At 38.8% G+C, this 23,494-nt stretch overlaps 1 protein-coding gene across 1 annotated transcript; it reads right to left on the minus strand.

Annotated features, from left to right (window-relative positions):
* Nucleotides 1–22,111: 22,111 nt before the first annotated feature.
* Nucleotides 22,112–22,711, minus strand: LOC309817696 (putative endogenous retrovirus group FC1 Env polyprotein; the record flags this gene model as incomplete). Its single annotated transcript, XM_082646962.1, has 1 exon — nt 22,112–22,711. The coding sequence occupies one exon, from the start codon at nt 22,709–22,711 to the stop codon at nt 22,112–22,114; it is 600 nt and encodes a 199-aa protein (XP_082503088.1).
* Between the last annotated feature and the right edge of the window lie 783 nt (nt 22,712–23,494).

A 23,494-nucleotide genomic window follows, 5' to 3' on the forward strand; every position in this document is an offset into this window, starting at 1 on the left:
GGAAAGAAATCAGATCAAAAATAAATGAAAAAGAAATGAAGGAAACAATAGCAAAGATCAATAAAACTAAAAGCTGGTTCTTTGAGAAGATAAACAAAATTGATAAACCGGTAGCCAGAGTCATCAAGAAGAAAAGGGAGAAGACTCAAATCAATACAATTAGAAATGAAAAAGGGGAAGTAACAACTGACACTGCAGAAATACAAAAGATCATGAGAGATTACTACAAGCAACTCTATGCCAATACAATGGACAACCTGGAAGAAACGGACAAATACTTAGACATGCACAACGTGCCAAGACTGAATCAGGAAGAAATAGAAAATATGAACAGACCAATCACAAGCACTGAAATTGAAACTGTGATTAAAAATCTTCCAACAAACAAAAGTCCAGGACTGGATGGCTTCACAGACTAATTCTTTCAAATATTTAGAGAAGAGCTAAGACCTATCCTTCTCAAACTTTCCCAAAATATAGCAGAGGGAGGAACACTCCCATTCTCATTCTATGAGGCCACCATCACCCTGATATGAAAACCAGACAAGGATGTCACCAAGAAAGATATCACTGATAAACATAGATGCAAAAATGTTCAAGAAAGTACTAGCAAACAGAACGCAACAGCACATTAAAAGGATCATACCCCATGATCAAGTGGGATTTATTCCAGGAATGCAAGCATTCTTTAATATACGCAAATCAATCAATGTGATACAGCATATTAACAAATTGAAGGAGAAAAACCATAAGAAAAGAAAAACCATCATCTTAATAGACGCAGAGAAAGCTTTTGACAAAATTCAACACTGATTTATGATAAAAATCCTCCAGAAAGTAGGCATAGAGGGAACTTTCCTCAACATAATACAGGCCATATATGACAAACTCATAGCCAACATCAGTGGTGAAAAAATGAAAGGATTTCCACTAAGATCAGGAAAAAGACAAGGTTGCCCACTCTCACCACTCTTATTCAATATAGTTTTGGAAGTTTTTACCACAGCAATCAGAGAAGAAATATAAATAAAAGGAATCCAAACTGGAAAAGAAGAAATTAAGCTCTCACTGTTTGCAGATGACATGATACAATACATAGAGAATCCTAAAGATGCTATGAGATAACTACTAGAGCTACTCAATGAATTTGGTAAAGTAGCAGGATACAAAATTAATGCACAGAAATCTCTAGCATTCCTATACACTAATGGTGAAAAATCCGAAAGTGAAATCAAGAAAACACTCCCATTTACCATTGCAACAAAAAGAATAAAATATATAGGATAAACCTACCTAAGGGGACAATAGACCTGTATGCAGAAAACTATAGGACACTGATGAAAGAAATTAAAAATGATACAAATAGATGGAGAGATATACCATGTTCTTGGATTGGAAGAACCAACATTGTGAAAATGACTATTACCCAAACAATCTGCAGATTCAATACAATCCCTATCAAACTACCACTGGCATTTTTCACAGAACTAAAGCAAAAATTTCACAATTTTTATGGAAACACCAAAGACCCCGAATACCCAAAGCAATCTTGAGAAAGAAAAACGGAGGTGGAGGAATGAGGCTCCCTGACTTCAGACTATACAACAAAGCTACAGTAATCAAGACAGTGTGGTACTGGCAAAAAAACAGAAAGATAGATCAATGGAACAGGATAGAAAGCCCAGACATAAACCCACGCACATACGGTCACCTTATCTTTGATAAAGAAGGCAGGAATGTACAGTGGAGAAAGGACAGCCTCTTCAATAAGTGGTGCTGGGAAAACTGCACAGGCACAGGTAAAAGTATGAGATTAGATCACTCCCTAATACCATACACAAAAATAAACTCAAAGTGGATTAAAAACCTAAATATAAGGCCAGAAACTATCAAAATCTTAGAGGAAAACATAGGCAGAACACTCTATGACAAATCACAGCAAGTTCCGTTTTGACCCACCTCCTAAAGAAATGGAAATAAAAATAAACAAATGGTACCTAATGAAACTTCAAAGTCTTTTGCACAGCAAAGGAAACCAGAAAAAAGACCAAAAGACAACACTCAGAATGGAAGAAATATTTTCAAATGAAGCAACTGACAAAGGATTAATCTCCAAAATTTACAAGCAGTTCATGCAGCTCAAGAAGAACAAAACAAACAACCCAATCCAAAAATGGGCAGAAGACCTAAATAGACATTTCTCCAAGGAAGTTATACAGACTGCCAACAAACACATGAAAAAAGGCTCAACATCATTAATCATTAGAGATGTGCAAATCAAAACTACAATGAGATATCATCTCACACCGGTCAGAATGGCTATCATCAAAAAATCTAGAAACAATAAATGCTGAGAGGTTGTGGAGAAAAGGGAACACTCTTGCACTGCTGGTTGGAATGTGAATTGGTACAGCCACTATGGAGAACACTATGGAGGTTCCTTAAAAACTACAAATAGAGCTACCATATGACCCAGCCATCCCACTACTGGGCATATACCCTGAGAAAAACCATAATTCAAAAAGAGTCATGTACCAAAATGTTCATTGCAGCTCTATTTACTATAGCCTGCAGATGGAAACAACCAAAGTGTCCATCATCTGATGAATAGATAAAGAAGATGTGGCAGATATATACAATGGAATATTACTCAGCCATAAAAAGAAACGAAATTGAGCTATTTGTAATGAGGTGGATAGAAGACCTAGAGTCTGTCTTACAGAGTGAAGTCAGAAAGAGAAAGGCAAATACCGTATGCTATCACATATATATGGAAATGAAGAAAAAAAAATGTCATGAAGAACCTAGTGGTAAGACAGGAATAAAGACACAGACCTACTGGAGAATGTACTTGAGGATATGGGGAGGGTGAAGTGTAAGCTGTGACAAAGTAAGAGAGTGGCATGGACATATATACAGTACCAAATGTAAAATAGATAACTAGTGGGAAGCAGCTGCATAGCACAGGGAGACCATCTTGGTGCTTTGTGACCACCTAGAAGGGTGGGATAGTGTGGGTGAGAGGGAGGGAGATGCAAGAGGGAAGAGATATTGTAACATATGTATATGTATAACTGATTCAGTTTGTTATAAAGCAGAAACTAACACACCATTGTAAAGCAATAATACTCCAATAAAATGTAAAAAAAAAGTAAATAAAAAAATAATAATAATGTTGTACACTTTAAACTTATACAGTGCAGTTTGTCAATTATGTCTCAGTAAAACTGAGAGAAAATACTATGAAACATTTAAGAGAATTTTGTGACCACTGGTATAAGATTGATTTATCGCTATTAGATTTACAAGAGTTATGTAAGTACTTATAAAATTTCACTGCCAAGATGTTAGATATATTACATTTGTAACTGTAGTTTAAGATATCTTAGAAAATTTAATTAATGGAGTATGCAAGTGATGTTAAATATTCAAGAAGTATATAGTCTGTTATGCTTATGAATTAATTAAATCATAAAGAATAAGTGAAAGTGATTGTCCATATTTTTATGCAAAGATTTATAAATAGACTAACAAGATTTATAAATTGAGCTTTTTAAAGGCTTAAGAAATACAAGTTTCCCATTTTAATGTCTTTACCTATTAATAAACAAATTAGTCATGTCAAAAAAAAAAAAAAGATTATGTGGAGGGGCTTCCCGGGTGCCGCAGTGGTTGAGAGTCAGCCTGCCGATGCAGGGGACACGGGTTCATGCCCCGGTCTTGAAGATCCGACATGTGGCGCAGGGGCTGGGTCCGTGAACCATGGCCTAGAGCCTGTGCGTCCAGACCCTGGGAGAGGCCACAACAGTGAGAGGCCCATGTACCAAAAAAACAACAACAACAACAAAAAAAAAATTATGTGGAATAATATTTTGTCCAACAACATAGGGGTATCATTATAAAACAGGATTTCTGTGAAACAATCTTAGTTTTGAGTAAAAAGTTTCTTCTTTTTTGAAAAATAAAAACACTCCATTATCAGTAAGAATTTCTTTTTGTTCATGGCTGAAAGAATTATTATAATAACATTGTGACTATTTGACTACTTTGGCTTTGGTAAGTGTTTAATATGTGCACAAAAAGTTAGTAATGACTTTTATATTTATTATATTTTAAGAGCAGTTTTTCAAACCTAGAAAGAGTGCCATTATTAGGAGTATGTCTTTGTGTAATACAGTTTTTAAATCAGAATTTTGTGTATTTAGAGTAAGTAATAAAATTTCACATCATTAAACATTTTGTGAAGATAAAACAGATACTCCAATGAAATACAGGTTCATGAATTTTGACAATTACTTCATTCAAACTTTTTTTGCAGAATTGTAAAGATTTTTTATTCACTTTTCAGGGAATTTCCTTAATTTTCAGGCCATTTTCTTAATTTTCTACATACAGCTTTTGTGGGGGACTAGTGATTACTTAGGACTGCAAACAATGGCAGGTACATGTGTAGAAAACAGCGAGTTAATGGGAGGAACAGAAAGCAGACATTACTTAAATGTAAAAATGTCTCATCAAAATTGTGGCTGAGAATTTTGGGAAGCTAGAATGGGTGGATCATGTAGGAAAGAAGGCGGCTTTATGGACTTCAGGGGAAGATGGCCTAATTCAGTTGTCTCCTGGCTCCAAATTACAAACTTTACCTTGAGTCATAATGATAGGAGAAAATGAACAGTTTTATCTTGAAAACATGACTGTAATATGTTGTATCTACTTAACTATATAAAGAGTAAAATTTCTTCCTGTCTTTGCAATCTCTAGCAGACAGTGTGTGACGCATATCACATTCCGTCTAATCAATCAGTTTTATTATTCCATAATAAAACTGTTTTCTTTCCTTTCTCTCTTTATGAGAAGGTTTTCTAGATTGGATGGAGATGTTGTTTTTATCATATTTCTCCAATATGTGTAAATTTTAACCTTCGGACAGAATGTGGATGGGAAGGGGAAACCACAGGGGAGATGGTAAGTTAGCAAGCTGAAAATAGGAGACCAGAATGGTGGTGCTTAAGGGAGGTGAGTAAAGTCCCCCATTTCAATAAAAGTCCTAGGAAGTTTCCGATTGAGAGTAAAATCACATTTACCATGTTCCAAAAACATGGAGCAGCAAATAAACAAGGTGTATCTTCCTGTAAACATGCAAGAGCAGCTCCTTTACTTTTCTTGGGTCAGCTACTTCTACCTCTCCCATTCTCTCTCTGCCTAAACCCAGATATTTCACTGTACTTGAGTCTGGCATAAATCTGGTGACCTAAGGGATTGCTTTTTGGAAGCTTGAGACCTCAATTCTGATTCCAAGAGAAGTAAGAAGGCTAGTGAGCAGTGGAGTTGGAGAAAGGTGAAGTGTTAATATATTACAAATTTCAGAGTTAAATATCAAGCTAAGTCTCAATCAAAGCAGCAAGTGAACCATATTCTGAATTATTCAGATGTACTAAGGCATGGGCTATATCGGTGTAAACAAGTACTATTACCATGTATATCTGAAGTCCATTGCTCTGTGACTTGACTTCTCTTTAGTATTCCACCGTAAATTTTTGACTAATGATAACCCAATTCTAACCTCCAAGGCTCTTCCGTATGTAGATGTTTTCATGAATGTTTTCCAAAAATAAACTTTAGAGGCTAGCCTATGTGTTCTGAGGATAATGGAGTGGGTGGACTAGACAGAAAGGTATAATCTACATTAACATTACTTTGATTTATGGATGGCTTGGGAGAGAAAGTGTTTCATTTCTTTTTTTTTCCCATAAATTTATTTATTTATGGCTGTGTTAGGTCTTTGTTGCTGCACGCGGGCTTTTTTCTTGTTTCTAGTTGTGACGAGCAGGGGCTACTCTTCATTGTGGTGTGTGGTCTTCTCATTGTGCTGCCTTCTCTTGTTTCAGAGCACGGGCTCTAGGCACCTGGGCTTCAGTAGTTGTGGCACACAGGCTCAGTGGTTGTAGCACATGGGCTTAGTTGCTCCGTGGCATGTGGGATCTTCCTGGACCAGGTCCCCTGCATTGGCAGGCAGATTCTTAACCACTGCGCCACCAGGGAAGTCCCTTCGTTTCTTATCATACTGATTTCTCTCTTCTCTGAAGCTCAGAAAGACTTTTGTATAATGATTTACTTGTGGCTTACATTGTGTTCTTCATCTACTTTAATAGTGTCTATCTCTCCCTCTCTCAATCCAATCTTCTCTGTTCTCTTCTCTCTTTCTGTACTGGATTTTTTTTTTTCCTTTTCTGTTTTTCGTATTCACTTAGTCACTTGGTATTTAATAGACATTTTAAAAAGTTATTTTAAATAAGATTCTTCTTTTGCTAACATGTATCCTTAGCTTGCATTACTTGGAAAGAATGTTTTTGTGATATTTTTGGGTGAGTAGCTACATCATCTGCAAATGACTACTGTTTCCATATTTATACTACTTTGTAGGTAGATGTGGATGTTTCATTTGTCTTCTCTCTTCTCTACTTGTAGCTACAGTGTACTTTCAGTCTCATCCCTTTAGGAGATACATTATTTTCTCTCTTTTGTGATAGTATAGTTGATTAGTTCAGATGTTACCTTTCTGATCTATTCGTTGCAAAGATACATTCCATTTGTATTTCTTGTAGATCAGGCTGGCTAGCAAGCAATTATCTCCATCCTTTTGTTTATCTGGGCATGTCTATCTAATCAGTCCAAGAGGCAAATATTGTTGTTCACAATTATTGTTTCTCCTCAGAATTTCTCAGCCACTAGTTTTAGCAGACTTTGATGATGCTGCTCCGGATCTATATTTCATCAAAATTGCTAAAAGCTAATATGTTAATTCTGATACTCATCTATTAGTTGGAATTTTTCTGTTTTAGAAAAAGAACTTTCTTTCATTTACTTTTTGATCACCCTGTTTATTTTTATAAATTGTTGAGAGACTTCTTATTACTATTGTTTTTATTGATGGAGGGGACTAGGCAATGCTTAGCTTCCTTCTTTTTGTGATCTGTATTTTCTAAGTGTTTCAGAGTAAAAGTTTATAACTCTGTTGTAATGCAAACATCAATCAATAAATTTTAAAGGAACAAGGTGCACCCTTCTGTTTTTTCTTTGTCAGCAGACATCTCAAAACTAAGATGTTTCTTTTTTTTTTTTTTTTTTTTTAGATTCCATATATATGTGTTAGCATATGGTATTTGTCTTTCTCTTTCTGACTTACTTCACTCTGTATGACAGACTCTGGGTCCATCCACCTCACTACAAATAATTCAATTCCGTTTCTTTTTATGGCTGAGTAATGTTCCATTGTATATATGTGCCACATCTTCTTTATCCATTCATCTGCTGATGGACACTTAGGTTGCTCCCATGTCCTGGCTATTGTAAATAGAGATGCAATGAGCATTTTGGTACATGACTCTTTTTGAATTATGCTTTTCTCAGGGTCTATGCCCAGTAGTGGGAGGGAGGGAGATGCAAGAGGGAAGAGATATTGGAACATATGTATATGTATAACTGATGCACTTTGTTATAAAGCAGAAACCAACACACCATTGTAAAGCAATTATACTCCAATAAAGATGTTAAAAAATTAAGATAAAATAAAATGTTATCTCTTAAAAAAAAACACCTAACACGTTTACACTTATGTTTTATTTTTCTCCCCACATGCTGCTTCGAAAAACATTCTTTCAACCTTCACCAATGAGATACCCAGTGTCAGTTAAGGCAATTCCTTCTCCCTCATCCCACTGCCAGATACTATTAATCAGTCAGCCCCATCCATTCTGTTTGACAAAGAGATGAAGAGATGGTGATGATGGTGATGGTGAGGTCACTACGTCCCCAAAACTTCTACATGCCGTTGATGTATTGTTTATTTACACCACTTTCTCAGGTTTTTTCAGGTAGGTTCTCATATCATAGTAATTTTATAGGTGTGGAGACCATAGCTTCGTGAGGTTAAGTAACCCAAAGAAGTGACAAAGCCATTCTAATCCAGAAGATTGCACTTCTTACCAGAGCTGATTTGAGAGCATCAGTTGATCTCTTTTATTAGTAATTGACATCCTTTATTCTCAGGGTTTTTTCTTACTCTGAAATCTACTTAGATATTAATATAACCACCCAGCTCTTTAATGACTAGGACTAGGAGGACATGCTTTGCCTTCTATGCCTTTATTATTAACCCGTGTTTCTTTTTTTTTACTTAATCCTTACTAATTATCCATGTTTTTATATATATTGTATGCTTCTTGCAGGCAGTATATATTTTGATTTAAAAAAATCCAATCCAAAAAGCTCTGCCTTTTTATCAGGGCATTTAGACCATTTACACTTAATGTGCTTATTCATATAATTTTCTGTTTTCTCCTTTTGTTGTTTTTCCCATTTTCCTCATAATCTCTCTTCTTTTAAAATGAAGCAAGTATGTTTCATTCCATTTATTCTCTTTTTCTCTTTTATTAGCTGTAACTCTGTGTTTAATTATGCTAGCTCTTGCTTTGAGGTTTGTAGTATACATCTTTAACGTATCACAATCTCCCTTCAGGAGGTATTTTATATTTTCATATACTATATAAAAAGCTTAAAATTGTATATTTAGAAAAGAAAGGGACTGAGAAAATATTTGAAGAGATTATAGTTGAAAACTTCCCTAATGTGGGAAAGGAAATAGTTAATGAAGTCCAGGAAGCACACAGAGTCCCATACAGGATAAATCCAAAGAGAAATACACCAAGACACATATTAATCAAACTGTCAAAAATTAAATACAAAGAAAGCATATTAAAAGCAGCAAGGGAAAAACAACAAATAACACACAAGGGAATCCCCACAAGGTTAACAGCTGATCTCTCAACAGAAACTCTGCAAGCCAGAAGGGAGTGGCAGGACATACTGAAAGTGATGAAGGAGAAAAGCCTGCAAACCAAGATTACTCTACCCAGCAAGGATCTCATTCAGATTTGATGGAGAAATTAAAACCTTTACAGGCAAGCAAAAGCTGAGAGAGTTCAGCACCACCAAACCAGCTTTACAACAAATGCTAAAGGCACTTCTCTAGGCAAGAAACCCAAGAGAAGGAAAAGACCTATAATAAGGAACCCAAAACAATTAAGAAAATGGGAACAGGAACATACATATCGATAAAACCTTAAATGTAAATGGACTAAATGCTCCCACCAAAAGACACAGATTGGCTGAATGGATACAAAAACAAGACCCATATATATGCTGTCTACAAGAGACCCACTTCAGACCTTGAGACACATACAGACTGAAAGTAAGGGGATGGAAAAAGATATTCCATGCAAATGGAAACCAAAAGTAAGCTGGAGTAGCGATTCTCATATCAGACAAAATAGACTTTAAAATAAAGACTATTAGAAGAGGCAAAGAAGGACACTGCATAATGATCAAGGGATCGATCCAAGAAGAAGATATAACAATTGTAAATATTTATGCACCCAACATAGGAGCACCTCAATACATAAGGCAAGTACTAAGAGCCATAAAAGGGGAAATCACCAGTAACACATTCATAGTAGGGGACTTTAACACCCCACTTTCACCAATGGACAGATCATCCAAAATGAAAATAAATAAGGAAACACAAGGTTTAAATGATACATTAAACAAGAGGGACTTAATTGATATTTATTGGACACTCCATCCAAACACAACAGAATGCACATTTTTCTCAAGTGCTCATGGAGCATTCTCTACAATAGATCATATCTTGGGTCACAAATCAAGCTTTGATCAATTTAAGATAATTGAAATTGTATCAAGTATCTTTTCTGAACACAACTCAATGGGACTAGATATCAATTACAGGAAAGTATCTGTAAAAAATACAAACACATGGAGGCTAAACAATACACTACTTAATAACAAAGTGATCTCTAAAGAAATCAAAGAGGAAATCAAAAAATATCTAGAAACAAATGACAATGGAGACACAACGACCCAAAACCTATGGGATGCAGCAAAAGCAGTTCTAAGAGGGAAGTTTATAGCAATACAAGCCCATCTTAAGAAGCAGGAAACATCTCGAATAAACAACCTAACGTTGCGCCTAAAGCAATTAGAGAAAGAAGAACAAAAAAACCCCAAAGTTAGCAGTAGGAAGGAAATCATAAAAATCAGATGAGAAATAAATGAAAAAGAAATGAAGGCGACAATAGCAAAGATCAATAAAACTAAAAGCTGGTTCTTTCAGAAGATAAACAAAATAGATAAACCATTAGCCAGACTCATCAAGAAAATAAGGGAAAAGACCGAAATAAATAGAAATGTAAAAGGAAAATGACAACTGACACTGCAGAAATAAAAAAGATCGTGAGAGATTACTACAAGCAACTCTATGCCAGTAAAATGGACAACCTGGAAGAAATGGACAAATTCTTAGAAATGCACAAAATGCCAAGACTGAGTCAGGAAGAAATAGAAAATATGAACAGATGAATCACAAGCACTGAAATTGAAACTGTGATTAAAAATCTTCCAACAAACAAAAGCCCAAGACCAGATGGCTTCACAGGCGAATTCTATCAAAGATTTAGAGAAGAGCTAACACCTATCCTTCTCAAACTCTTCCAAAATATAGCAGAGGGAGGAACACTCCCAAATTCATTCTATGAGGCCACCATCACCTTGATGCCAAAACCAGACAATGATGTCACAAAGAAAGAAAACTACAGGCCAATATCACTGATGAACATAGATGCAAAAATCCTCAATAAAATACTGGCAAACAGAATGCAACAGCACATTAAAAGGATCATACACCATGATCAAGTGGTGTTTATTCCAGGAATGCAAGGATTCCTCAATATACGCAAATCTATTAATGTGATAAACCATATTAAAAAATTGAAGGAGAAAAACCATATGATCATCTCAATAGATGCAGAGAAAGCTTTTGACAAAATTCAACACCGATTTCTGATAAAAACCCTGCAGAAAGTAGACACAGAGGGAACTTTCCTCAACATAATAAAGGCCATATATGACAAGCCCACAGCCAACATCATCCTCAATGGTGAAAAACTGAAAGCCTTTCCACTAAGATCAGGAACAAGACAAGGTTGCCCACTCTCACCACTCTTATTCAACATAGTTTTGGAAGTTTTAGCCACAGTAATCAGAGAAGAAAAGGAAATAAAAGGAATCCAAATCAGAAAAGAAGAAGTAAAGCTGTCACTGTTTGCAGATGACATGACACTATACATAGAGAATCCTAAAGATGCTACCAGAAAACTATTAGAGCTACTCAATGAATTTGGTAAAGTAGCAGGATACAAAATTAATGCACAGAAATCTCTGGCATTCCTATACACTAATGATGAAAAATCTGAAAGTGAAATCAAGAAAACACTCCCATTTACCATTGCAACAAAACGAATAAAATAACTAGGAATAAACCTACCTAAGGTGACAAAAGACCTGTATACAGAAAATTATAAGACACTGATGAAAGAAATTAAAGATGATACAAATAGATGGAGAGATATACCATGTTCTTGGATTGGAAGAATCAACATTGTGAAAATGACTCTACGACCCAAAGAAATCTATAGATTCAAGGCAATCCCTATCAAACTACCACTGGCATTTTTTCACAGAACTAGAACAAAAAATTTCACAATTTGTATGGAAACACCAAAGACCCCGAATACCCAAAGCAATCTTGAGAACGAATAACGGAGCTGGAGGAATCAGGCTCCCTGACTTCAGACTATACAACAAAGCTACAGCAATCAAGACAGTATGGTACTGGCAAAAAAACAGAAAGATAGATCAATGGAACAGGATAGAAAGCCCAGAGATAAACCCACGCACATATGGTCACCTTATCTTTGATAAAGGAGGCAGGAATGTACAGTGGAGAAAGGACGGCCTCTTCAATAAGTGGTGCTGGGAAAACTGCACAGGTACATGTAAAAGTATGAAATTAGATCACTCCCTAACACCATACACAAAAATAAACTCAAAATGGATTAAAGACCTAATGTAAGGCCTGAAGCTATCAAACTCTTAGAGGAAAACATAGGCAGAACACTCTATAACAAATCACAGCAAGATCCTTTTTGACCCACCTCCTAGAGAAATGGAAATAAAAACAAAATCAAATGGGATCTAAAGAAACTTCAAAGCTTTTACACAGCAAAGGAAACCATAAAGAAGACCAAAAGACAACCCTCAGAATGGGAGAAAATCTTTGCAAATGAAGCAACTGACAAAGGATTAATTTCCAAAATTTACAAGCAGCTCATGCAGCTCAATAACAAAAAAAAACCCAATCCAAAAATGGGCAGAAGACCTAAATAGACATTTCTGCAAAGAAGATATACAGACTGCCAACAAACACATGCAAGAATGCTCAACATCATTAATCATTAGAGAAATGCAAATCAAAACTACAATGAGATATCATCTCACACCAGTCAGAATGGCCATCATGAAAACATCTAGAAACAATAAATGCTGGAGCGGGTGTGGAGAAAAGGGAACACTTCTGCATTGCTGGTGGGAATGTGAATTGGTTCAGCCACTGTGGAGAACAGTATGGAGTTTCCTTAAAAAACTACAAATAGAACTACCATATGACCCAGCCATCCCACTACTGGGCATATGCCCTGAGAAAACCAAAATTCAAAAAGAGTCATGTACCAAAATGTTCATTTCAGCTCTATTTACAATAGCCTCAAGATGGAAACAACCTAAGAGCCCATCATCGGATGAATGCATAAAGAAGATGTGGCACATATATACAATGGAATATTACTCAGCCATAAAAAGAAACGAAATTGAGCTATTTGTAATGAGGTGGATAGACCTAGATTCTGTCATACAGAGTGAAATAAGTCAGAAAGACAAAGACAAATACTGTATGCTAGCACGTATATATGGAATTTAGAAAAAAAAATGTCATGAAGAACCTAGGGGTAAGGCAGGAATAAAGACACAGACCTACTGGAGAACGGACTTGAGGATATGGGGAAGGGGAAGGGTGAGCTGTGACAAAGTGAGAGAGAGGCATAGACATATATACACTAACAAACGTAAGGTAGCTAGTGAGAATCAGCCGCATAGCACAGGGATATCAGCTCGGTGCTTTGTGACCACCTGGAGGAGGGAGATAGGGAGGGTGGGAGGGAGGGAGACGCGAGAGGGAAGAGTTATGGGAACATATGTTTATGTATAACTGATTCACTTTGTTATAAAGCAGAAAGTAACACACCATTGTAAAGCAATTATACTCCAATAAAGGTGTTAAAAAAATTGTATATTTAGTTTTCCCCTCAGTTTGTATTATTGACATGCATTTTACTTTTTCTACTTTATGTATACACAATACATTGCTAGTATATTTTCTTCAATAGTCAATTCTGTGAGATTTATACAAAAGGAAAAATATCTCACAAATTTATCCTTGCAATTACCATTTTCAGGGTATTTTTTGTGAAGATTCACCATATATTTGTACCATATGTAATAACCATTTTATAAACTAATTTGTAGGTAGACTCAAAATACCAGATATTTGTTAAAATTTTTAATGTTTTAGCTTGTAAATTTCTTATGATGACAGTTATTCAGTAATTTTTTTAATGAAAATAAATAGCCAGAGTCACTGTTTTATAAAATTGAATTTTCATGTCCTTATTAAACTATATAATCACATGTGACAGCTATAGCACACTTTGATTGAAGCTTACACAAAATAGTTATCTTGGAGTCTAAAAATTTACAATTTTTATATACCTTTTTATAGGAAATTGTAACACTAGGTTTTCTACATAACTGCTATCTACTGAACTGAACTAGAATCTAATTATCTTGATGATTATTCTTGTTATAAGAACTTTTGAAATTCTAAATTCTGAGGGAGAATGTGTCAGTGAAATGTATAATACTGTTGTCTCGTGCATTAGCATCTATGAACAGAGAAAAATAGGGTAAAAATATCTGTTGTGTTTTTCCTTATTTACTAAATCTTGCTTAGTATTCAAAATCAACACTTGAAAAAAATTCTTGATCCATTGTACCAGATAACTGTCAATATACCTGGTAAGCAAATACATTTAGTTTATTTGCTACTATTTTCTGTTACTTACAAAATTAGTCAATATCAATAAAATTTTATCTATTACTGTAGTGTTTAGATAAGTTGGAGTTGCTTTAAATATTCTTTTATTGATATTTTTCTCAAATTTAGTTGCATTTTCAAAAGGTAGCTTTCTAGAAAGGAAAGAAGTAAGGTTGTTTAACAGGGTTCCTCCCACCACTCCAGATTAAGCCAATGATACAGTAGATACATACATGCTAACCAATCTCTTACTCTTAAAACATTTTCATAGCAGTTATTAGCCTTGAACTCTAAAACTTAATGTAATATTTTAATTTTATTAAATTCACTCCTTTCACATATTTTATTGGTTTGTTTTAGTTACAACTATTTTATGAATTATTTCTTTCCATTTTATTTTAGGGGGTATAACTGTGATCCAAGTATGAAGTAACTATTCTATTTCTAGTATGCAGTTCATTTTCTAATCTGTACCTTTGAATGACATTTCCTCATCATTTAGTTATTTCCTGGATATTATCTAATTAAAGTTTGGGTTCTAAAATAGGCATAGTAAGCGATTTAATGAAATAATCTTCTCTCAATATTATGTGCTGAAAGGTGACATCAGCAAGCTGGTAAGGTAGGAATATATGGGTTCATGTTCCCCCACTGAGACAGTGAGTTAACAACAATGTATGAAAAAGAATAACTTTATGAATGCTCTAGAGATGACTTGAGAAGCTATGGTACCCAAACCAGTGTAAAATCAAGAAGAAATTCCAGCTGAAGAGGTAGAAAATTAGTCCTGTTTTGTGTGGACTAATCCATCTAGGTGGTGCACAGCATGGTGCCACTGGGAGAAAACTACTCATACTAAGGCTTTTCCATCAGAATGGAAACAACAAAGTAGACCTTGCATCCAACATTCTGACTGGGTGTTCACCAGGGATTGATTCCTGTCTCACCTGACTTGGAGCATTGGGAGGCCAATTGACCACGTGGGAATCATAGTTGTGAAGACAAATGAAAATAGAGACAAACACCACCCCCTTTTAAAGCCACAGTTCCACAGGCAGACATCAGAAGAAGATCAAGAAATCAGAAAAGACATTGGTGAAAGTTTTCATTTGCACAAAGTCAGGAGAAGGGGTTGAGTTTTCAAATGCTCAAAGTCAGCAAAAGATTACACTGAACACAAAGAAACAGGGTAATATGGCCCAGTCACTGTAACAAAATGAAACTCTGGAAACCAAACCTAAAGAAACTCAGACCCCAAAATACCTCACAAAAAAATTTAAAACAGCTGTCTTAAAATAGTCAGTGAGCTAGTAGAGTACACAAGTAGACAACAAAATGAAATCAGGAAAATGGTGCTCAAATGAAATGAGAATATCAACAAAGTGATTAAAAAAGAACCAAACAAATTCTGGAGCTAAAAAATATAAATGGACTAAAAAATTCACTAGAGGGAGCAACAGCAGATTTGATCAGGTAAATGAATCACTGAACTTGAGACAGATCACTTAAAGTAATTAAATCAGATCTGCAAAACAAAAAAGAATGAGGAAAATTAAAAAGGGCTGATGGGACATTATCAAGTGGGCAAATATATGCACTATTGGAATCCCAGAAGGAAAGAGAGAAAGGAAATTAGAACTTATTTGGAGAAATGATAGCTGAAAATATTCCAAATCTGAAGAAAGAAATGGAGACACAAATTTAGGAGGCTTAATGCACCATAAGTAGGATATATCCAAAGAGATTCCCAAAAAACACAGTGTAATCAAAGTGTTGGAAGTTAAAGAGATAATCTTAAAAGCAGCAAGAAAATAATTGATCTATCACAAAGGAGATTCCATAAAATTATCAGTGAATTTCTTAGCAGAAACTTTGCCATGCTGAGGGGGTAGGATGGTCTATTCAACATACTGAAAGAAAAATCTGTAAACAGAGAATACTATTTAGGGCAAAACTGCCCTTAAAAAATGAAGACTTTCACCACATAAACAAAATCTGATGGTGTCATTACATTAGAGCTCCTCTACAAAATATGTCAAAGAGAGTCCTTCAAGATGAAACAAAAAGATAGTATATAGCAACTCAGTATAAATATCAATATAAGGTTCTTCAGTAAATGTGAACACGTGGACAAATATTGTAATTTTGCTGCATAGAATGATAAAATGATAGAAATATTTTGAAAATGATAAATATGTTGATAGTTATATAAAGATGTAATATATGACATCAATAATAAAAAGAGGTTAGTGGTAGAAATGAAAAGGATTAGAGTTTTTGTGATTGAAATTGCTATCAGTTTAAAATAAATGTTATCCATTTAAAATTGTTATCAGTGTAACTTTAAGATTTTTTTGTAATTGTGATTAACACAAAGAAAATATTTACAGAATACACACAAAAGTGAATAAACTAATCAAATCATCTCACTATAAAAAATCAATGGAACACAAAGGAAGGCAGTAAGAGGAAAAGGGGAATAAAAAAGCTACAAAACAACTAGGAAACAACAAAATGGCAATTGTAGTCCTTCTCTTTCAGAAATTACTTGAAATGGAAATGGATTAAACTTCCCAATCAAAAGACACTCAGAAGTAAACAACAAAAAATCAAATTACCCAATTAAAGGATGGGCAAAAAACTTGTAAAGATATCCATTCAAAGATGATATACAATGTCCAGCAAGCTTAAGGAAAGATGCTCAACACCTGATAATCAGATAAGTGCAAGTGAAAACTGCAGTGAAATAATACCTAACAACCACTAGGATGGCTCTTATAAAACAAAACAAAACAGTAAATAAGTGTTGTTGAGGCTGTGGAGAAATTGGAGCCATTGTGCACTGTTCCTGGGTTTATAAAATGATGCAATTTCTGTGGAAGAGAACAATGGAGTTTCCTCAACAATCTTTAAAATATGACTACTTTAGATCAACATTATATTCTTAATGAATTGGGTGTGCTTTTTTTGTTTCAAACTTCAAGATATGTTTATCTTGGTAATTAATGAATTCTCCAGTATTCAGGACATATTTTTAATACAAAGAACAGAATAAAAGAGTGATTCCTAAATGTCTTTCAGGTTATAACATTATTCTGGGAAGGGGTAATTTCTAACCTATTGATCTTTCTAATCTAGTAGTTCATATTTGACAGGGTAATGTAATTAAAAGATTTTTAATGTAATGAGAGTAAAGTGTTTCACATGGCAGCTGTCATACTGCCATGGCTAATTAGAACAAACTACACTGCAAAGAAATTACTAAAGAAAGAGAACTCCACTTGTAGTTAGAGTTAAGAAAAAAGTTGTCAAAACTAAGTGAACTCAGAGAAGACGTTGAAAAGATGGCAGAAGAGTAACACGTGGAGATCACCTTCCTCCCCACAGATACACCAGATATACAACTACATGTGGAACAGCTCCTACAGAACACATACTGAATGCTGGCAGAAGACCTCAGACCTCCCAAAAGGCAAGAAAGTCCCCACGTACCTGGGTAGGGCAAAAGAAAAAAGAAAAAACAGAGACAGAGGAATAGGGACAGGACCTGCACCAGTGGGAGGGAGCCGTGAAGGAGGAAAGGTTTCCACACACTAGGAAGCCCCCTCGTGGGCGGAGACTGTGGGTGGCGGAGGAGGGAAGCTCCAGAGCCACGGAGGAGAGAGCAGCCACAGGGGTGCGGAGGGCAAAGCGGAGAGATTCCCGCACAGAGGATCGGTGCCAACCAGCACTCACCAGCCCGAGAGGCTTGTCTGCTCACCGCCAGGGTGGGCAGGGCTGGGAGCTGAGGCTCGGGCGTCAGTCGGAGCGCAGGGAGAGGAATGGCAGCGTGAACATAGCCTGAAGGGGTTAGTGCACCACAGCTAGCTGGGAGGGAGCCCAGGAAAAAGTCTGGACCTGCCAAAGAGGCAAGAGACTTTGTCTTCCCTCTTTGTTTCCTGGTGCGCGAGGAGAGGGGATGCAGGGCACTGCTTAAAGGAGCTCCAGAGATGGGTGTGAGCCGCGCCTAAGAGCGCGGACCCCAGGGACGCTGCGGGCATCAGGGGAGACGCTAAAGCTGCTGCTGCTGCTGCTGCCACCAAGACCCCTGTGTGCAAGCCCAGGTCACTGTCCACACCTCCCCTCCCAGGAGCCTGTGCAGCCCACCACTGCCAGGGTCCCGTGATCCAAGGACAACTTCCCTGGGAGAATGCACGGCACACCTCAGGCTGATGCACCATCATGCTGGCCTCTGCCACTGAAGGCTCACTCTGCATCTGTACCCCTCCTTACCCCTGGCCTGAGTGAGCCAGAGCCCCCGAATCAGCTGCTCCTTTAACCCCGTCCTGTCTGAGCAAAGAACAGACACACTCAGGTGACCTACACGCAGGGACAGGGCCAAATCCAAAGCTGAACCTGGAGAGCTGTGCAAACAAATAATAGAAAGGTAAATTTCCCCCAGCAGCCTCAGGAGCAGCAGGTTAAATCTCCGCAATCAACTTGATGTACGCTGCATCAGTGGAATAACTGAATAGACAGCAAATCATCCCAGATTGAGGAGGTGAACTTTGAGAACAGATTTATTATTTGTTCCCCTTTTCTTCTTTTTGTGACAGTGTATGTGTATGCTTCTGTGTGAGATTTTGTCTGTATAGCTTTGCTTTCACCATTTGTCATAGAGTTCTGTCCATCCATTTATTTTCATTTTTTTAACTTAAAAATTTTTTTCTTAATAATTTTTATTTTAATAACTTTATTTTATTTTATATTACACAATTTTATTTTATCCTCTTCCTTCCTTCCTTCCTTCCTTCCTTCCTTCCTTCTTTCTTTCTTCCTTCCTTCCTTCCTTCCTTCCTTCCTTTCTTTCTTTCTTTCTTTCTTTCTTTCTTTCTTTCTTTCTTTCTTTCTTTCTTTCTTTCTTTCTTTCTTTCTTTCTTTCTCTCTTTCTACTCTTTCTCCCTTTTATTCTGAGCTGTGTGGATGAAAGGCTCTTGGTGCTACAGCCAGGAGTTGGTGATGTGTCTCTGAGGTGGGAGAGCCAACTTCAGAACACTGGTCCACAAGACACCTCTCAGCTCCACGTAATATAAAATGGCAAATATCTCCCAGAGATCTCCATCTCAACACCAAACCCAGCTTCACTCAGCGACCAGCAAGATAGAGTGCTGGACACCCTATGCCAAACAACTAGCAAGACAGGAACACAACCCCACCCTTTAGCAGAGAGGCTGCCTAAAATCATAATACGGCCACAGACACCCCAATCCACACCACAAGACATGGAACCGCCCACCAGAAAGACAAGATCCAGCCTCATCCACCAGAACACAGGCATTAGTCCCCTACACCAGGAAGCCTACACAACACACTGAATGAACTTTAGTCACTGGAGACAGACACAAAAAACAATGGGAACTATGAACCTGCAGCCTGCAAAAAGGAGACCCCAAACACAGTAAGGTAAACAAAATGAGAAGACAGAAAAACACACAGTAGATGAAGGAGCAAGATAAAAACCCACCAGACCTAACAAATGAAGAGGAAATAGGCAGTCTACCTGAAAAAGAATTCAGAATAATGATAATAAAGATGATCCAAAATCTTGTAAATAGAATAGAGAAAAAGCAAGAAACATTTAACAACGACCTAGAAGAACTAAAGAAAAAAGCAACGATGAACAACACAATAAATGAAATTAAAAATACTCTAGATGGGATCAATAGCAGAATTACTAAGGCAGAAGAACGGATAAGTGACCTGGAAGATAAAATAATGGAAATCACTACTGCAAAGCAAAATAAAGAAAAAACAATGAAAAGAACTGAGGACAGTCTCAGACACTTCCAGGAATACATTAAATGCACCAGCATTCGAATTACAGGGGTCCCAGAAGAAGAAGAGAAGAAGAAAGGGACTGAGAAAATATTTGAAGAGATTATAGTTGAAAACTTCCCTAATGTGGGAAATGAAATAGTTAATCAAGTCCAGGAAGCACAGAGAGTCCCATACAGGATAAATCGAAGGAGAAACATGCCAAGACACATATTAATCAAACTATCAATAAATAAATACAAAGAAAACATACTAAAAGCAACAAGGGAAAAAAAAAATAACACACAAGGAAATCCCCATAAGGTTAACAGCTGATTTTTCAGCAGACACTCTGCAAGCCAGAAGGGAGTGGCAGGACATATCTAAAGTGCTGAAGGAGAAAAACTTAAAACCAAGATTGCTCTACCCAGCAAGGATCTCATTCAGATTTGATGAAGAAATTAAAACCTTTACAGACAAGCAAAACCTGAGAGAGTTCAGCACCACCAAACCAGCCTTACAACAAATGCTAAAGGAACTTCTCTAGGCAAGAGACACAAGAGGAGGAAAAGACCTACAATAACAAACCCAAAACAATTAAGAAAATGGGAATAGGAGCATACATATTGATTGTAAGGAACGGCACCAAAAACGGAGGAGAGCTTAAACAAGCTTTATTTGGGAATGCTCCCAGGCGAGGTTCACTGGTCCGAGAGAAAGGGGCCAGAGGAGTCGCGCCCGGGTGCAGGCACAAACAAAATTTATAGGGGTGGACGCAGGGGAGGTGCTTGCTGTGTGAAGCAGCCCATTTTTGGTAATCTCTCGGGTGTTGTAGCAATGTCAGGTGTTGGTTGCATCAGTCTCAGAGCCGCTGGTTCTGCCCCTCGGGAAGTGGGAAGACCAGGGCCGAGTGGTGTGGCAATGTCAGGTGTCAGTTGCATCAGCCACTTTGGTGAGGGTTCCGTTTGGCTTCCTGGGCCCTTCCCTGGACCTGCTGGCCTTACATCCCGACTTCTTTGGTGTAATGGGGCAACGTTTTGTCTCTGGCTACTTCCTGCCGTACAGGGGCGCCGTAAGGGAGTTGGGTGGCCAGCGGTCCGGAGGTTAGGGGAGGGCGGCCACGGGGGGTTCTGTGGGTAGTAAGGTATACGGGTGGAGGAGCATCTGGTTTACCACGACCCGAGAGACTTCTTGTATGCGACTGCGGAGAACCCTGAGGAAACAGGGCGCAAGCATGAATAGGATGCAGATAAGGATTAAGGGGCCTAGGATTGGTGTCAGCCAGGTATAGAGGGTGGCTGCCACCAAACGGGGATGGGGGAGGTGGATTGTCACTGCCTGCATTGGAGTTCTTCTTTTAAGCATCGGAGAGCATCTACATTGTCTTCAACGCCCCCTGTCTCGTTGATGTAGCAGCAGCACTCTTCCTGTAGGAAGAGGCAGGTACCTCCTTTGTCGGCTGTCAGAAGGTCCAGGGCGCGTCGATTTTGGAGGGCAACTCGGGCTACTGAGGTGATCTGACACAGGAGGGAGGTGATGGAGGCGGCAGAGTTCTCAATGGCTAGCTGGAGTTTCTTTTCTAGGTCGCGGGATGTTGAGACACTGTGTGTTAGGGCTCCTCCCCCGATGCCCGCAGCGACGAGAGAGGAGGCGAGGGAAATGCCTGTGACCATAGGGAGAAAGATGGCCCTTTTTTGTCAGCCAAAAATTTGTGTGGTAAGTGAGAGAAATTCGGCTTGGCCATATAATGTGAGTTGTGGAACAAGGGTGACGGGGATACGTGGGAAGGGGGAGGAAGAGTTGACCTCTTTTGTAAGGGAGCCATTACACCAAAAGAACAAGCCTGGTGGGGCCCCCATTGGCGTAGTTACAGGGAGGGATGAATTGCAAGGGAGTGCATCATCAGTTAAGTTTGGGCGGCTGCCATAGCAAATTGTGAGGTTCTTTTTTCCTAAATCAAGGAATATGGGGACTCTTAATGGGGGAAAAGATAAGTTCTGGGAGAAACTAGGGAGGGTAGAGGTGAAGGGCTGATCGAGTAGGACAGCAGTGAATGGTGGTCGGGCAAGTGAGGCACATAGAAAGCAGTCAGAGATGTTGCCTATTCTGGTGTGATTAAGCATTTGCACCCCTTGGCGGATGAGGGCCAACCAAGGAAAAGGGTCCGTCTTGTGCTCAGGGTGGGGTAGTTGGCGTTCTAGGGCCTGTTCCGTCTCCTGGACCATGGTGGCCTGTTTGCTCAAGTGCTGGATACTTTCAGGGATCACTCTGACATATGAGCGGAAGACCCTGATAGAGCCCACGGTGGTAGGCATCAGTTGCCCACTGGTAGATTTTTCCTTGTACCCCTTTTACCCATCTGGTGTCCCAGGGATCTTTGATGTTGATGAATAATTGACCGTTGCCATTTGCGGTGAGCAGGTGGGATTTTCGGAGCGAGCTCCTGGTATCTAGTTTTGCCACATGGATGTTACATGAGTGATAGGGGCACCCCCCGTAGGTCTCACCCCACCATTGACAGTAGTCTCTTGTCTGATCGTAAGTGAAGCAGACAGTGGGGGTGGACCAACCCAGGGGAACACCTTCAATGTTAGAGATGGGGATCTGGACTGTCACCAGGGCCTGGCACCCATCTCGTTGGCAGTCTCCCGTGCCCAGGACTCTTGCGTGGGTCTGACCTTTAGCTTGCCATGTCCCGTGGACCTGGAAGCGCCATAGGGACATCTGGTGAGTCCTGGGTGGCAGGAGGAGCAGCAGGAGGAGAGACAGGGTGACGGACAAGCTGTAGTCTCGTGGGACCCAGCAGTAGGGCCATCCAAGCCTCTGGAGTTGGGGCCATTTTAAGGCGGGAGACATGGTACCAGGAGGGGTGTCCCAAGAGTTTAGCTGTCATGGGATTGGTCACCGTATGGGGGCCTGTCCCCCATGGCTTGAGAGATTGGGGGTGTAATTCTTTGAGGAGGACGCTATCGCTGGGTTGTAGAGGGAGAGAGGAAGTTTCAGAGGCAGTGACCGTCAGCAGGTTGTGGTCAGCATGTTCACGGAGAAGGTGGTGAAGCAGAGACAGGTGGGGAGGTAGGAAGCTAGGGGTGGGTTTGGGGTTGGTAGGTTATGGAGGAGAAAAGGGCAGCCATAGAGCAGTTCGAATGGACTGAGACCAGTAGGGGTCCGAGGTGAGGCTCGGATTCGGGTGAGGGCAAGAGGGAGCAGATCGGGCCATGAGATACAGACCTCAAGGGAGAGCTTGGTGAGGTGGTCTTTCAAGATTCTGTTGGCATGCTCAGCCTTACTGGATGACTTGGGGTCATGGACGTGGAGTCTCCAGGTGATCTGAAGAGCCTCGGATACCTGCTGAACCACCTGAGAGACGAAGGTGGGTCCGTTGTCCGACTGGATGGAGATCCGCAGGCCAAATCGGGGGATGATATGTTGGAGAAGGATGGTGGTGACCATATCTGCCATTTCTCGGGCCGTTGGGAAGGCCTCGATCCAACCTGAAAAGGTGTCAACGAGAGTGAGCAAATATCAGAAGCATTTACAGGGGGGCACGTGGGTGAAGTCAATCTGCCAGTCCTCACCAGGTTGGTGTCTGCACATCTGATGAGTAGGGATTCGGGGCCATAGACCTCCTTGTGGAGA

Source organism: Grampus griseus, assembly GCF_964374135.1.
Source record: "Grampus griseus genome assembly, chromosome: Y".
Classification (NCBI taxonomy): Eukaryota; Metazoa; Chordata; class Mammalia; order Artiodactyla; family Delphinidae; genus Grampus; species Grampus griseus.